This window comes from Gadus chalcogrammus, chromosome 12, assembly GCF_026213295.1.
Source record: "Gadus chalcogrammus isolate NIFS_2021 chromosome 12, NIFS_Gcha_1.0, whole genome shotgun sequence".
NCBI lineage: Eukaryota > Metazoa > Chordata > Actinopteri > Gadiformes > Gadidae > Gadus > Gadus chalcogrammus.
The window spans coordinates 2,020,173-2,033,783 of record NC_079423.1 but is presented as its reverse complement, the minus strand read 5'-3'; the positions used below and the strand labels follow the sequence as shown (position 1 = coordinate 2,033,783).

The 13,611-nt window shown below is 46.8% G+C and overlaps 1 protein-coding gene across 1 annotated transcript in view; it reads left to right on the top strand.

Moving 5' to 3' along the window:
- The window catches only part of ror1 (receptor tyrosine kinase-like orphan receptor 1), a 133,530-nt gene extending 120,800 nt beyond the window's left edge, over positions 1-12,730 (top strand). The window contains exons 6-12 of the mRNA XM_056604417.1: positions 382-699; positions 1,323-1,568; positions 2,364-2,581; positions 5,158-5,337; positions 6,525-6,752; positions 7,556-7,920; positions 8,835-12,730. Of these exons, the coding sequence (XP_056460392.1) occupies positions 382-699; positions 1,323-1,568; positions 2,364-2,581; positions 5,158-5,337; positions 6,525-6,752; positions 7,556-7,920; positions 8,835-9,555 (2,276 nt within the window). The 3' untranslated portion in view covers positions 9,556-12,730. The remainder of the gene's footprint in view (positions 1-381; positions 700-1,322; positions 1,569-2,363; positions 2,582-5,157; positions 5,338-6,524; positions 6,753-7,555; positions 7,921-8,834) is intronic.
- The last annotated feature ends 881 nt before the right edge of the window (positions 12,731-13,611 follow it).

Here is a 13,611-nt window from a genome sequence, read left to right as displayed (position 1 = left end):
CCCAATTTTACCACAGTTTCTAACAATGATTAGATTATCGTTACTTTCATGTATAACATGGATGTTTTTCTTGTAAGCCTGTTCAGTGGAAATTTACATATTTTTCCGTGGCACTTGGTATATCTTGTTTTGCATTGTCAAAGAACCTTCTTGTCGATAGTCGTAATCGACCATCGTTTTTTAATTCTGTATTTTCAGGACATCGGTAGAGTCTGTACTGTTCAATGGCCGCGGTGTCCCGTGCTTTAAAAAGAACACACACCTTTAGAACGTTACTGACAAATCAGGATCAAGTATTGAACAGTCTTCCTCTGTAAATATCAAAGAAGAGATTTCCTTTTGTAATGCTTACCCTTTTCCCCCCCGCACCCCTGTCCCCAGCGGCCTTCACCATGATCGGGACATCCAACCACCTTTCGGACCGCTGCTCCCAGTTCGCCATCCCCTCCCTCTGCCACTTCGCCTTCCCCACATGCGATCGCAGCTCGGGGGCGGACAAGCCCCGCGACCTGTGCAAGGACGAGTGCGAGATCCTGGAGAACGACCTTTGCAAGACGGAGTACATCATCGCCCGCTCCAACCCCCTCATCCTGAAGCGCCTCAAGCTGCCCAACTGTGACGAGCTGGCTGCGTACGACAGCCCCGCCGCCGCCAACTGCCTGCGCATCGGCATCCCCATGGCCGAGCCCATCAACAAGAGTAAGTCCCGGGGGATACAGATGCCAGCGTCGTACGGGACAGCTACGGGACATCGCCCATTATCGGGCCGTAGTGGATTTCTATGTCGCAGATCCGCTATTTGTATGCAATTTATTGTGCATGTTAACAAGACTCCCCATTGAATTTCAAGCAGTTCTATTTTGAGCCTAAAAGGTATGAGATCCCCCACGGGTATGTAAGCTGAGGGCTTGCGATGCATTCTTCAGTTGGCTGAACCAGTTAAGCCACTGAGGATCAGCTGGCTCACATTTGTGTTTTTCATTTGTTCTTTCGGGAGGGATAGATCATTTGTAAAATATTTCAGCCCTTGAGTCAGCTTGCACGCTATGGGTGTAACATTTACATGAAAACAAGTTTTCTCCCCAAAGTTTCTTGTGCCGGTGAAAGGGGTACTTGGCCGTCAAAAATAGTTAGAGAACCTCTGTACATCGGGAGAGATGTCTTCTCCCATGACGGAAAACAATTACGGAAATACTGCAGTAGGCTCTGGCTTCTATTTAAAAAGTGAGATTGCATTTCCCCAGATAATTCCTGATCACAGAAAGTACTCTCTGTGGCTCCACTGCCGAGCCCCCCTGACGGCCATACTTTGTTTCTTCCAGACCACAAGTGTTTCAACGGCTCCGGCTCGGACTACCGCGGCACAGTGAGCATGACCAGGTCGGGGCGCCAGTGTCAACCCTGGAACTCCCAGCACCCCCACAGCCACAGCTACCTGGCCGTCCGCTACCCCGAGCTCAATGGGGGCCACTCATACTGCCGTAATCCCGGCGACAGGCATGAGGGCCCCTGGTGCTTCACACTCGACGACAGCGTCCGCATGGAGCTCTGCGACATTGCCATCTGTGGTGAGGAGCTGTTCGACCTTATTTTATTCTACTCTACTGTGCTGACATCTATTTTACTTGACTGTGCTATACGAATGTACTCTTCCGTACTCTACTGTGCTACCATAAAGCTGTAATCTTCCTCACTATACTGTACTGTACAACTGTACTCTTCCTCACTGTACTGTACTCTACTGTACAACTGTCCTCTTCCTCACTGTTCTGTACTCTACTTCTCTACTCTTCCTGACTCTATTATACTGTACTCTACCTTACTCTACCTTACTACTGTACTCTACTGCTCTTTACTGCTGTACTCTTCCTAACTCTACTTTGCTGTATGCGTTGCTGTTTTCAACTGTACACAGGGTGATTGAACTGCACATAAAAAACAATGTCAGGGCCAAACGACAACTATAATGGATGTGCGTTATTTATTTATTTATTTATTTATTTATTTATTTATTTATTTATTTATTTACCAAACTGTTTTACTTTTACCTTTCTGTATGTGCATGGCGATATTTTGCCTTTGTTGTTTCTTGGTTGTTACACTTAACACATATTTATGTTGTCAATAACTGTTTGTTAAAAATCTCTTCCTCTCCCTCTCCCCTTTCTCACTCACTTCTCTCTCTCTCTGTATCTGTCTTTGTCTGGCTGTGTGTCTGTCTGTCTCTGTCTCTCTCTGTCTCTCTCTGTCCCTCGCACGTCTCTTTCTCCCTCTTTTGCTTCTCCCTCTTATCTCTCTGTCTCTCGCGCGCTCTCTCTCTCGCGCACTCTCTCGCCCTCTCGCTCTCTCTCCCTCCCCCTCAGACCACAACAAGGACAAGAGCAGCAGTAGTAACATGGAGATCCTGTACATCCTGATCCCCAGCGTGGCCATCCCCTTGGCCATCGCCCTGCTCTTCTTCTTCATCTGCGTCTGCCGCAACAACACCAAGACCCCTCGGACCCCCGTGCCCAGACAGCCCAAGCCGGTCCGGGGGCAGAACGTGGAGATGTCCATGCTCACCACCGTTTACAAGCCCAAAGTGAGCACGGCCACACACACACACACACACACACACACACACACACACACACACACACACACACACACACACACACACACACACACACACACACACACACACACACTACTATTGTCAACACAAACAAAGGTAAACCACACAGAGGGACATGCTAATCTCCACCCTCACCGAGCACGTGCTTGTGTGTTGTGTTGTATACACTAACTGTAAAGATGCTGCAAACATGGTGGCATTGACTCACCCTAGTAACAGGGTGAGTATACATGTATTCAGAATCAAGGGCAGGGTTGGGTGCCTCAGTGGACCAAATACTGAAATATCTGCCTTTTACCCTCTGTCTCCTACCCTTGCCTGACTCCGTGAGAACATGTGGGGCCATTAAAGTCCTCCAGTCGTCCTCTTCAGAGTGACTGTTATTGTTTGAACCTATTGCGAGCTGAGCAGCATAGCCTCAGCACACACTCACACGCATGTACAGACACACATACACGCTCTGGAGCCTCTCCTGTGGTGAATCAAAGGGCTGGCCCGTGTTGCTGTGTTTGTCTTTCTGAGTCACTGAAGCCCAGTCCAAACACCATCGCAGCCCCCAGTGTGTCAGCACTCGCCAAGCCTAGCACACCACTTTCACTGGCTCTGTGTTTGTATACGTGTATGTGTGTGTGTGTGTGTGTGTGTGTGCGTGTGCGTGTGCGTGTGTGTGTGTGCGTGTGTGTGTGTGTGTGTTGTATTTATTTATACAACACATATTGTATGTGTGTGTGTATGTGTATGTTGTTTTAGTAGGAAGGCAGAGGTTAATGATTGTGTGTGTGTGTGCGTGCGTGTGTGCGTGCTTGTGTGTGTGTGTCCGTCCGTGAGTGAGTATGTGCGTGTGCGGCTTGGAAGGGAGCTGCTGGGGTATCGGATGTTCAGAGCGAGCTAGACAGATGGTTCTGGTTATGAAGTGGCTCTGCACCCTCCTCTGCACCCTTCAGATCTTACTCCACACTGCCGCAGCAAGCGTGTGTGTGTGTGTGTGTGTTGACGGGCACGTATCAGCACACACGCTGGCGCTAAAGAGCCTGTTTGGGGCGGTATAAAATGTCGTACAGCGGTGACCCCTGGATAACTTGTATGTGCTGAGTCCACTGCTAGCATGAATGTACTAATCATCGCTGTATAATGAAACAGGTCTGTCTTTGCTGTTTGAAAAGGAGTTCTAAAAAACAAACTCATTGATTGCATGGCGTTAACGGATAACTGACCCCACATCTTACTATCATTTAAGTATTTTCTATCTAGTATATGTCGTAGATTTCCTCTCTGCATGTTTCATCATATTTGGGCAAAATTTAAAACAAAATATTTTCCAACTGTGTGTAGAGTGTGTTTTAAACATAGGTAGGGCCTTGCCTCATCTTGATCAAGCCCAGCATTGCATTGCCTTCCCATAACTCCACAAAAACAATAGGCTAATTTTTGTAATAGAACCATGAACATCTCTCTAAAAAGCCTTGCTGAATTAGCAGAGACCATATTTCTTGCCTGTAATGCTCCCATGGTACCATCCCCAGTTAAACAACTCCTAATTAATGGCTTGTACGCCCTTGCGTCAAAAGCCATGTGTTTTCACATGGCCATCGGTTTTCTTTGGTATTCCCCTCGGGTTACAAAATGGCAAACTGTAGTCAGACAATGAATGACATGACATCTTTGACACCTGTGATTTTAATTTATGAATGTATTGCCGCTTTTCCACTGCATGGTACCAGCTCGACACGACTCGACTCGACTCGACTTTTGCGTTTCCACCGCGAAAACATGGTATCTGGTACCTGAAGTGGCTGCTTTTTCTAGTACCGCCTCGCTCTAGGTTCCAAGTGGCTGAGCCGATGCTAAAAGGTGACGTCGGCAGACGGCCGGCCACTGATTGGCCAGAGAGTGTGACGAAGTCAAGAGAGCGACATGGCAACCATGCTGGTAACAACCATAGCAGTGCCGCAGGCCCGCAGCCAACATATTCCACTTCTTCAACTTCTTCAACATGCCAGCTAATAATAGTAATGTTATCAATGTCCTCCATTGTTGTTATGTGGGTTCTGTCCATGTGTGGGTTGCGTAGGTGTTGTTTGCGTCGCGTACAAAAATAAGTCACGGCCCTTTCGCACAGCCGACCCCGCCCACGTCCAGGAGGTACTATTTGCGGTGGAAAACGACCCGTGCTGCTACCGTGTCGAGTCGTGTCGAGCCGAGTCGAGTCGAGTCGAGCTACATGTGCGGTGGAAAAGCGGCAAATGACTACTTTCTCAATGAATACCAGAGTTTTGGCCTGACAAAAATATATGTCTTGGCCTTATCTTGTTACTTTTCCCTTTTCAGCCAACCCCCCAAACACTCACGCGCGCGTGTGCACACACACACACACACACACACACACACACACACACACACACACACACACACACACACTTGTTATTATTATTTACTTACTTATTTACTTATTCCTCCCTTTCCCTCCCTCCCTATCTCCCTCTCTCACGTCATCTCTCTCTCCCTCTATCTCTTTCTCCCCCTCTCCCTCTCACCCTCTGCAGAGCAAGGCCAAGGAGCTGCCCCTATCTGCGGTGCGCTTCATGGAGGAGCTGGGGGAGTGCTCACTGGGGAAGATCTACAAGGGTCACTTGTACCTCCCGGGCATGGAGCAGGCCCAGCTGGTGGCCATCAAAACGCTCAAGGACTTCTCCAACACGCAGCTGTGGGGGGACTTCCAGCAGGTATACATCTCTGCAACACCCATCAGCATCAATAAATTTAACCTGCACTGTGTGCACTAGTGTCGCGAACAAATCGGTCAGAACGACAAATCCCGAAGGTGAACGACGAGAACTGATTCCAAAAACAAGAGATCTGATTCTTTTTTCTTTTTTTTAAACATGTAACAGAAATACGTTCACGTAAATAAAATACACAAACAAACAGAGCTTTGCCTCCCTGCGACCTTATATTGATTGAGTCTAAAACGTTCTCATCTATTCAGCCAATGAGAGGAGGCAGCAATCGCGTTGCCATGGCCCATGGGTAAACGAACGATAAGGCACCATCACACAAGTTAACTAACGATCGCTTTATGTTTTATTTTAATTTTGTTCTACAGCACAATTGCATGCTTTAATAAAGCATTGTTTTTACCTACCATTACGTTTGGTCTAGTTGCTAACATGCTTCCCTGCTTATTAGCACTACTTGGAAGACGCCACTTAATTCTTACTGCACCCTATTATGTATTAAGGATATTTCTGAGAAAAAAAAGGCACGTATATGCTTTATATATATGCTTAATATTTCAACTTCACCTGGGTAAATTCTCCAGAACATTAAAAAGTTGTAGGCTACATGCATGTTGATTAACATTTATTCCATAATTTCCGATTCCCTGGCAAATGACGTAGTAACAGAAGTAACAGACCATCTCACTTAACGAACGAATCGAACGAATGAATCAAACGAACGAATCGTGATAGTGAACAGAACGGAAAGAACTGATTCCCGGAAAAGAATCATTTTGCCCATCCCTAGGGTGCACAGACCAAACCAATCAGTTTACAAAAAAAAATAATCCCTTGGTTGGTCGAGCTATGGGTGAATCGTTTTATTCTTTGGATTTTTGTTAAATTGATATTTTGTTTTCAGCAGTAACTGGTATTAAGTTCAATTAATTGTTAACATAAATGATAGCTACAGTGAAATAATGCATCTTTACATCATGTAATGTTGAAAGTACGGTTCTACTAATTGGATAGGGAAAAATTGGATGTATATTTGGTCGCTTTTTTTAGTCGAAATTTATTTTTGACTGCTGATTCATCCTGCTGTGGTGCCACCCTAATTCCACTCAAAACTAATTATCATTCGTGTCGAGTGTGTTTCTGATTTCCCATCCTGTCCTCTCCCCCCCACCCAGGAGGCGTCCACATTGGCTGAGCTCCACCACCCCAACGTGGTTTGTCTTCTGGGCATGGTCACGCAGGAGCAGCCCGTCTGCCTGCTGTTTGAGTTCCTGCCCCAGGGCGACCTGCACGAGTTCCTCATCATGCGCTCGCCGCACTCAGACGTGGGCTGCAGCAGTGACGAGGACGGCACTGTCAAGTCCAGCCTAGACCACGGGGACTTCCTGCACATGGCACTGCAGGTACACACGCCACCAGGTCACGACCCCACTGCGTAGGAGGGCTGGTCGGTCCGGGCTTTCCGTGCTTGGTGCCTTGGGGTTCGTGGGAGGGTTGTCGTCCACTATGGCAGTTAATTCTCGACAAGGGAACACGCGGCTTTTTGTTTTACAATTGTGGTTGTGTCTCTTGTGCTTCTCCTCTGCTGCAGCGCTTTGAGGAAATGCATTATCAATAAAACTCGGCAATCGTTGTTTTTGTTGAGTGTATGTTTATTATCAAATTTGAGTTTTAACAGATTTGAAATGCCCTCCAACCAGTGATGTCAGTACCGCGTTACTTAGTAACGCATTACCCCATAAAGCGCGTGATATTTTGTCAACGCATTAAAAGTTGCCGGAAGCGGTTGAAAGCCGTGTGTCAGTGTGTGCACCCAGGGCTGTAGCACCAAATTCTGGGTCCTGTATACAAGAGGGGGGGGGGGGGGTGGAAGAACAATTGTTGACAGTTAGTATTGGCGAAACCGGTTGTAATTTTTTATTTTGAGGCGGCAGGGGGTGTTGTCGCAGCTAAATGTAGCTAATAAAGTAACTTGTAATCTAACTTAGTTTCTTTTAAAATCAAGTAATCAGTAAAGTAACTGATTACTAGTAAAGTTACTATTTTAAGGAGTAACTAGTAATCAGTAATCGGATTACTTTTTCAAGGTAACTGTGGCAACACTGCCTCCAACACAGGAAATAGAGCAGAAATGTGTAAAGGCTTTTATTCAACACAGGAGATAGTGTAGAAGTGTGTAAACGTCCCTCCCCCTGCCCTCCACCAGGTGGCGTCTGGCATGGAGTACCTTGCCAGCCACTTCTATATCCACAAGGACCTGGCGGCGAGGAACATCCTGGTGGGGGAGCAGCTGCACGTGAAGATCTCGGACCTGGGCTTGTCCCGGGAGATCTACTGCTCGGACTACTACCGCATCCAGCCCAAAACGCTGCTGCCCATCCGCTGGATGCCCCCCGAGGCCATCGCCTATGGCAAGTTCACCACCGACTCGGACATCTGGTCGTTCGGTGTGGTGCTGTGGGAGGTGTTCAGTTACGGCCTGCAGCCTTACTACGGCTTCTCCAACCAGGAGGTGATGGAGATGGTGAGGAAGAGGCAGCTGCTGCCCTGCCCTGAGGACTGCCCACCAAGGTACACGTTGGAGCAGTTTGATTTAGACTTTCCCTTCAAGTTTGTTTCTACAATTCATTGTTGCTGGTGGCGGTGATCTGTAAGGGTGTTAACGGGCTGACGGCAAACACAAACTCGGCAGCATGTACTTATTAAGTAAAGACACTTATTAAAATCCCTGCCTGAAAGTTTCATCCATTCACACAAATTAGTTTTCTGGCTTTCTCCATTACATAACCAAAAACAAGTAACTCCGCCCCTTGCAGCTTGGATTTCCGGCCCAGGCACAGAGCCTGGGCCGTCTCCCCCCATAAGTTCTGCTATAAATTAGTAGGACTACTGGATCCCCATAATATATTATGAAACACTATGTAATAACAGTATATATATCATATAGAAAGCATATATAAGTGCACTTGAATGGTATGCCAATCGGCCAAAGCAGTCAATAATTTACAGTGTTAAGTCCTGGAGGCTAGAAGAAGACTGAAAACCGAATACAATAGAAAGTGATGTCCACAATGGCCACAATGGCCACGATTCCACAATTTCAATTTCAAATTAAAATCCACTGAAAAAGAGTAGCGTTGGATATGGTGCATCTAGATTTAAACAGCAGCATGATGCACACAGTTAAAGAGTGTAGAGAAAAAAAGCACTATCCACATTTGTGTCGTTTTAGAAAATGAAATTCATAAAGTCATAAAAACAATGCCGGGTGAACTAGGTTTAAAAGCCGTCAAAATGAAAAGTATCAGACGGTGCATTTCTCGCTGATCTCTTCTTGTTACTTGTTATTTACTCCAATAATATAAGCCGGGGGGGGGGTATGGCATGTGTTGCCATTGAAGTGTACCTAGTAGTTTATCATACTGTACATAGTGGTGTAATATGTAGTTGAAGACTGGCCGCTGATGTGTCTGGACCCCTCACAGGTTCTACGGCCTCATGACGGAGTGCTGGCAGGAGGGCCCGGCCCGCCGGCCCCGCTTCAAGGACATCCACGGGCGTCTGCGTGCCTGGGAGGGCATGTCCTCCCACGGCAGCTCCAGCACGCCATCGGGAGGCAACGCAACCACCCAGACCACCTCGCTCAGTGCCAGCCCCGTCAGCAACCTCAGCCACCCAACTCGCTACGCTGCCGCCCCGGGCTACATGTACCCGGGCCAGCCGCTCTCCCCGCAGGCCCAGATGGCCCAGATGACGCAGATGGGCCAGATGGGTCAGATCCCGACTGGGTGGACGCCTGTGGCCGTCGCCCAGGCCCACCAGCGCTTCATCCCGGTCAGCGGCTACCCCATCCCACCGGGCTACGCCGCCTTCCCGGCGCACTTTGCCGGCCCACCACAGCCCCCCACCCGGGTGGTGCAGCACCACCTGCCCCCGCCCAAGAGCCGCTCGCCCAGCAGCGCCAGTGGCTCCACCAGCACGGGTCATGTGAGCGGAGTCCCCTCCACCACAGGCTCCAACCACGACGCCAACACTCCCCTGCTCTCCCACTGCATGGTGCAGGGCGGCCCTGGCGGGCAGATGTACGGACATATTACTCAGAAGTCTGTGGGGCAGTTGGAGCACGGCTCCCAGACGGCAGCGCTGCTTGGCGGGGATGGCAACATACTGCTATACAGCGACCCGGTCATCACCGTGGACCTGTAGGCTCTTTGATTCCGCTTCTTCTCGTTGCTTTCTATGGCGTTGACACCCTTTGGAGGACTCCAGGCCCCAGTCTGGACAGAACCTTTTTTTACTCTTGCCCCCATCTATGTTAGCATACTTCCTTGGTTTGTAAATGTGCTCTTGTTTTTTTTATTCAATTTATTTTAACATTCTGTGTAAATACATTAGAAAAGGTCAAAAATGACAAAAATGCAAATATATATATGTATATATATATTCAAAAGGAACATTTTTTTATTGAGCAAGAGACTTTTGACGTTACGTTTCGGGGTGGGGGAAGGGGCTGTACATCCGTCCCCCTTACCTCTGCTGTTTCTGATGAAGTCGTGGCCCAGAGTGTAACGCCTCGTGCCCACTGCACCATCAGTCAAAGGACTCAGAAGGTGTGGCTGACGGATGGGGGAGCTTTTCAGGGTCGTCAGAGCCCGAGTAGTGTCACTGTGCTTAAATTTGCATACTTGATCTGATTGGATGATGGATCCGTCGCTGCCGAAAAAGTTGAACTTTTTCAACTTTTTGACGGAGCCTTCAGCGCACGGATCCACAATGCATTGCGCGTCCGTCCCCATTCAAAGTCAATGGGGATCAGTCAACGGACGGAGGCAGTGGGCACGAGGCGTAAGGCAGGCAGACCCAGGAGTCTCACAGACTGACTGACTTCCCCCCCAGGAGCGTCTCCCCCCGAATGAAGGTCTGCCAAGCGACTATCGATCACAAAGCGGTTATGAATTTAAAGGGAACAGGACATTTATTCAGAGGTTTCAGCTTCCTTTCAGCAACACTGCATCATTTTGAGACTGGACAAGACATGTCGTGAAGACAAGGGGGTCAAGATCCTGGTTCCTCTGAATCTGAGGAGCTGGCAGAAGCTCTGCGATCAAGGCTTTGGTCTAGAACAACTAATGGTAACCCATAATTTAGAACAACCAACAGTTGCACAAGGTTTTGTCTGAATTCATGCAGGTAATAGTGCGTCTGGCCATAACAATTCCCAGAGATGATAGAAAAGTCTGTTATAGTCACACTTTACACTACTTCTATCTGGCAAGTGTATTGAGTGGAAAGGGATGGGGGGGACCAGGGGCAGAGCACCATCCCCCCGCCCCAACCACCCAGAGACCATGCTCTGCAATTTTCTTTCATTTGTCATGCTATGGGTTGTCGCGGTCACTCTTGGGTGGGTTTGATCAGAGTATGAGCGCGTTTCTGTTTCGCTTTAGATTGGATGCTGCATTTTGCTTTTTATCTGTCATTTATTTTTTTATTTTTTTATTTTTTTCCTTAATAGGTGGGGTGGGGCCGGAGGGGGGGACATTTATAGTTTTGAAGGATTTTTTTTCAGTACTGGGTGCCTAATATAATGGGACACAATCCGAGGTGGTTCTATAGTGATGCATCATACCGTCCCATCAGTTGAGTCCCAACTTCAAAGTGCCAAGTTCAGGAAGTGAAACACTGAACCGGAACGGTGTGTCAAGTGGTGTGTCGTCCACATGGGCCTTATGGACTCTCAGCCCTGAAAATGCTTCTGCAACTAAACAAAGTCATCTTTGCCTTGGCCCGAGAACCAAATGTATATATCCTCCCTGCCTGCATGTGAGGAGGAGAGGAAAGGACGAAAAGATGTACAGGCGGCTCCATACACTATACCTGCCCTATGACCTCACACTTGATATTGCTATTAGTTTGCATGTCAAGTGACACCACCTGGTACAATATCAGCCAATCAGAAAGAGCAAATGTAATGGCCTTTGTTTCCCCATAGGTGGTGCTGTCTCTGATGTTTTGGTACAGTACGTGAGGGCACGTAAGCTCAAGGATAGCTTGGTCACCCCTCCCTGTACACAGCGATGGTCTACACTGTGCATGTCAAGTGTCAGTCTGTAGCCTATTTATCTAGATGACCAATGTGCTACGGCAATGCTCCATTTCGTTTTACTAGTATGAGACCAGTAGTGAATGTATTTATGTGTTTATTCAGTTTAGCATTCAAGGAGGTGCCAGAATGCTACTGCGCAAATGAGGCAAAATGGTCCAAACAAGCCTGATGTGTCATTTAACATCTGTCCAACATAATACATAACAAAACAAATTAATATTACTTAAGCCTTAGTCCACTTTTGTCCGTTTGTGATGGATGGTAAATACCTCGAAAAATGACACATTAACAACGTATGACCTAAATGTTTGAAAATGTAGGTACATTTCATCTTAAGGTGGGCTGTGTATACATTTCATCTTTTGGTCAAATAGTCACATCTGAATGATTTTTACACAGATCAGCCCGCCGTATTCACCGCATAGTTAACCTGTCTTCTTGGCATTCGCCTTTAGATGTAGGGTCCTTTAATTAGCTTTACTTCACTTTTGTTTTTGTTTGTTTTTTAATCTTTCAAATTAAGCAAAGTGAGCTACCTAACATAGCCGCTGAAGATCTGTGCAGCCCTCCCATTGAGCAATGTTGAGAATTCACCTTCACCCAACCGTCCCATTTAAAAACCACTTGTACACAAGACTGTGAATCGAAGCCAAATCTATTTTGTATTTAAAAAGAGGAAAAAAACATTTTTTGTGGCATTTAACAATATCATTGGAGACTCTTTCAGATTTGTAAGAAAAAAATAAATTTTGTTGTGAAAAGCATATGCCATTACCCATTAAAAATGGTTTACATGAATATCCTTTACCGAGAGAGGCCTTTTGTTTGTATTATGTCTGAACATTTTTTGCACAAATGTTTTGTATTGCAACAAAACAATTTTTTTATTAAATGGTGTTGTGAATACCTTTGCTGTCATTAAATGGAACTATATGTTCAACATTACTAATTACTAATTAAAAACAATTGTAACGTCACTTTACGGCCGCACGGTACTAGTAAATCCGTACTGTTTTGTCATGGTTCACCTCCATGGTGCATTACTGTTCTTCAGCCACTTGGGGGCAGCATTAAACAATTTGAATGGGTGGGTTTCTCTTTGCCACAACAATGGGAGGCGAGGAATATATTAACATAAATGCGATCATTACAATGAATTACTTAATTAATTAATAATTGTTTAATTGCCAAATTGCAAAATGTACCTTTTTGTAGAAAAAATACCAAGGCTGGATCCAGAGCTTGGGAAACAGTATTATTCTGGTCGATAATGGTAAGATCTGTGCTTATTTGCATGTGCAGACACAACCCTGGTTAACCTGCTATGTAGAAGAGTGGTGTGCCGCTGGCGCAGATGTGTTAAAAGTGCTGTCTGCTGCGAATTGAGTGCAGCAGCAGACATTTCCAATACTCAGTCTCCCATATGCACATAATACATGAATCATTAATGAGCTTTTCAACATTTGATGGGACGACACCGTGTCAAGGACAGTATTAACCCACACATACTCTGTAGTGTGTGTGTGTGTGTGTGTGTGTGTGTGTGGTTGTGTTTGAGTGTGAGTGTGAGTGTGTGTGAAGACATGGGACAGCATTGTCTATTTGTTAAGGGGTTTGAGGTTCTGTGTTCCACCCCCAATGTTCGCAGTCTACACGTGGGCTTCCTTGTGCATGATATACACAACTCCTACCGGCTCAATGACATCTTGCTAAATACAGCAATAACTCAAAGTAGCTAATTATAAGAGCAGCAGTTACATGGTATAGCCCTGTACAAAGTTGTAGTTAGCCAAAATAAGTGTGTGTGTGTGTGTGTGTGTGTGTGTGTGTGTGTGTGTGTGTGTGTGTGTGTGTGTGTGTGTGTGCGCGTGTGCACGAGTGTGTGTGTGTGTGTGTGGGGTTGACAGACTCGGTAGAGTGGAGAAGATCTGAAACACCAGACTGCTGTCAAATTGTGTTGAGTCAGACCTCCTGGAAGATAGTGACGGCCTCTTGCACTTGCTCCCTGTCTTCTTGCTCTCTCCCTTCCTCTCTCCCCCTCTGCCCCTCTCCCCCTCTCCGAGCAGGCTGTACAGGAGCAGTGGTTCTGGTTGCAGGGATGGCAGGGTGTGTCGTCCCAGGGCCCGTCTCCTACTGCTCCAAAGCTTCCTGGGAGG